The following is a 3,584-nucleotide window of genomic DNA, read 5'->3' on the forward strand; positions in this document are numbered from 1 at the left end:
GAGCTACGATTTAGTCGATTTTTAGACTAACGTAGTATGTGTATGAGTCTAGCTATACATGCCATAAATGAATTATGATAGTGTGACAACTCCTGACCTTTTTAAATTGTGTTTTAATAGTAATGGATTCCAATCGAGCTGAAGCTGATGATGTAGAAAGTAATGCGCAGACTCTCACTCAAGAGGCAGCGTCAGTTGAGAGTAGACCTGTGACTGTAAGTCAGGGAGGAGAAGATGAGGCCAGGGAAGCCTTTCTCCATATGATGAATACCGGGTATACGGAGTTCATTCGAACAAAACCGAACGTTCAACCCCTTCCACCCCCACCTATTCCTCAACCTATCCCCATAGCACCCTAAGGTATGGACTTTGTAAGACTGAATAGACCTCCAATTGATAAGATTCGGAAACAAGGAGCCAAAGAGTTCCGAGCTAGTATAGATGATGATCCCGAAAGGGTAGAATTTGGCTCGAGAATACCATCAGGGTATTTGATGAATTATCATGCACACCTGAGGAATGCATGAAGTGTGTAGTGTCACTCCTGAGAGACTCGGCTTATCAGTGGTGGAACACCCTTGTGTCGGTTGCACCAAGGGAGAGAGTTAACCGGGAATTTTTCTAAGAGGAGTTTCGTAAGAAGTACATAAGTCAGAGGTTTATTGATCAATAGTGAAAGGAATTTCTTGAGTTAAAATAGGGTCGAATGTCTGTAACAGAGTATGAGCGTGAGTTTGTGAGACTTAGCAAGTACGCTAGGGAGTTTGTATCGACTGAAGCCATCATGTGTAAGAGGTTTGAGGTTGGATTAAATGAAGACATTCGATTGCTAGTTAGCATCCTAGAATTAAAAGAGTTTATTGTACTGGTTGAAAGAACTTGCAAGGCCGAGGAATTAGGTAAAGAGAAAAGAAAGGCTAAGTTTGAGCTCGAGATTTGAAGAAGAAACAAATGAGTAAGTTACTACAGTCCTCATCTAAGAAACTGAGAGAGTTTAACACTCGACCGAGTGCTTTAGTTGGGTACTCAAATAGAAATAAAGGTAAGCAGTACTCAATTTCAAAAGCTCAGACTACTAATTGCTAGTGTTGGTAATGCCCGACCGGGTAGATTGGAGTGTTCACATTATGGTAGACGTCACCTCGGTGAGTGCCGAGCTAATGATGGAACTTGTTTTAAGTGTGGTTCTCAGGATCATTTTATTAGAGATTATGCCGAGAGGGTTGAAAATGAGAGATTTTAGAGTACAAGATCGAGCAATGCTAATTCTAGAGGGAGACCACAGAGGAATTTGGGAAATGGAGCAAGTAATAAGAGTGCACCTAGGGATCCAGCTGTAAAACCCGAGGGTAGGGCACCTGCGAGGACTTATGCCATTCGCGCTCGCGAAGAGGCTTCATCTCCTGATGTGATTATGGGTACTTTTTCTCTCTATGATACTCATGTTGTTGCTTTGATTGATTCAGGATTTACCCATTCGTATATTTGTGTGAAATTGGTGCCTAGCATGAATATGCCTATTGAGTCTACAGAATTTGTGATAAGAGTGTCAAACCCTTTAGGCAAGCATGTGTTTGTTGACAAAGTATGTAGAAATTTCCCTTTAATGATTAAAGGTCATTATTTCTCGGAAAATCTTATGCTTTTGTCGTTTAATGAATTTGATATAATACTTCGTATGGATTGGTTGACCATGCATGATGTAGTAGTAAATTGTGGAAGGAAAATCATTGAATTAAAATGTAAAAGTAGTGATATTATTCGGGTTGAACCAGATGAGTCGGCTAGCTTGCCTATAGTAGTTACTTCTATGACTACTCAAAAATGTGTAAGAAAGGGTTATGAAGCTTACCTTGCCTTTGTGTTGAATACGAAGGAGTCTGAGTTGAAAATTGAGTCAGTGCCGGTAGTATACGAATATCCAGATGTGTTTTCGGAAGAGTTGCCCAGATTGCCTCCAATTAAGGAAGTTAACTTTGGCATTGAATTAATTCCTGGTACTGCACCTATTTCGATAGCTCCGTATATGATGGCTCCGATAGAATTAAAGGAGTTGAAAGTGCAGTTATAAGAGTTATCGGATAAAGGTTTCGCGAAACTAGTCATTCTCCTTGGGGCGCACCAGTGCTATTTGTGAAAAAGAAAGATGGTTCAATGAGATTGTGCATTGACTACCGACAGCTCAATAAAGTAACCATAAAGAACAAGTACCCCTTACTAATAATCGATGACTTGTTTGACCAATTGAAGGGAGCCATAGTGTTTTCAAAGATATACTTGAGGTCCGGTTACTACCAGTTGAGAGTTAAGGAGTCCAATGTGCCGAAAACTGCATTTCAGATGAGGTATGGTCACTATAAATTTTTGGTTATGCCTTTTGGTTTAACGAATGCACCTACTGTATTTATGGATTTAATGAATCATATTTTCTAACCAAACTTGGATAAATTTGTGGTTGTTTTCATTGATGATATCCTGATTTATTCTTGTGATGAGACCGAGCATGCCGAGCACTTAAGAATGGTTTTGAAAACTTTGAGAGACAAGCAATTGTATGCTAAGTTCAGTAAGAGTGAATTTTGGCTTCGAGAAATCGGGTTTATGGGCTAAATTATTTCGGGCAATGACATTAGAGTTGACCCGAGTAAGATTTCAGCTATTATTGAATGGAAACCACTGAGAAATGTAACTGAGGTTAGAAGCTTTCTAGGCTTAGCCAGGTATTATAGACAGTTTGTTAAAGGATTTTCCATGATTGCTACTCCGATGACGAGGTTGTTACAGAAAGATGTTAAGTTCGAATGGACAGAAAAGTGCCAACAGAGTTTTGAGAAATTAAAGGCATTGTTGACCGAGGCACAGGTTTTACTGCAACCTGAACCGAGAAAAGAATTTGTGGTTTTTAGTGACGCATCTTTGAGTAGATTGGGTTGTGTACTTATGCAAGAAGGTAAGGTGATAGCTTATGCCTCGAGGCAGCTGAAGCCACATGAGAAAAATTATCCGACCTATGATTTGGAGCTAGCCACCATTGTGTTTGCATTAAAGATTTGGAGACACCATTTGTATGGCAGGAAATGTTGAGTATTCACAGACCATAAGAGCCTAAGGTACTTAATGACTCAAAAGGATTTGAACCTACGACAACGAAGGTGGCTAGAATTGATAAAAGATTATGAGCTAGTGATTGACTACCACTCGGGAAATGTGAACATGGTCGTTGATGCTTTACGTAGGAAGTCGTTGTTTGCTTTGAGGGTTATGAACACTTAGTTGGCCTTATCAGATGATGGTTCAATTCTAGCCGAGTAAGAGCTAGATCGATGTTTCTCCAAGAGATTTATGAAGCTCAAAAAGGTAACAATGAGTTGAAAGATAAGAGAGCTCAGTGCGAGTCAGGTATTGAATCAGATTTTTGGATTAGTTCCAATGGTTGCTTGATGTTCTGAGATAGGATTTTTTTTCTAAAACTACTAAGTTGATTCAGAAGATTTTGCATGAGGCACATAGTGGGTGTTTGTCTATACATCCGGGTAGTACGAAAATGTACAATGACTTGAAGAAATTGTATTGGTAGCCGAATA

The 3,584-nt window shown here is 39.6% G+C and overlaps 1 protein-coding gene across 1 annotated transcript; it reads left to right on the forward strand.

The window, feature by feature from the left end:
• Positions 1-706: 706 nt before the first annotated feature.
• Positions 707-2,071, forward strand: LOC107940404 (uncharacterized). Its single transcript, XM_016873824.1, has 2 exons — positions 707-899; positions 1,776-2,071. The coding sequence occupies exons 1-2, from the start codon at positions 707-709 to the stop codon at positions 2,069-2,071; spliced, it is 489 nt and encodes a 162-aa protein (XP_016729313.1).
• The last annotated feature ends 1,513 nt before the right edge of the window (positions 2,072-3,584 follow it).

Source organism: Gossypium hirsutum, chromosome A06 (genome assembly GCF_007990345.1).
Source record: "Gossypium hirsutum isolate 1008001.06 chromosome A06, Gossypium_hirsutum_v2.1, whole genome shotgun sequence".
Classification (NCBI taxonomy): domain Eukaryota; kingdom Viridiplantae; phylum Streptophyta; class Magnoliopsida; order Malvales; family Malvaceae; genus Gossypium; species Gossypium hirsutum.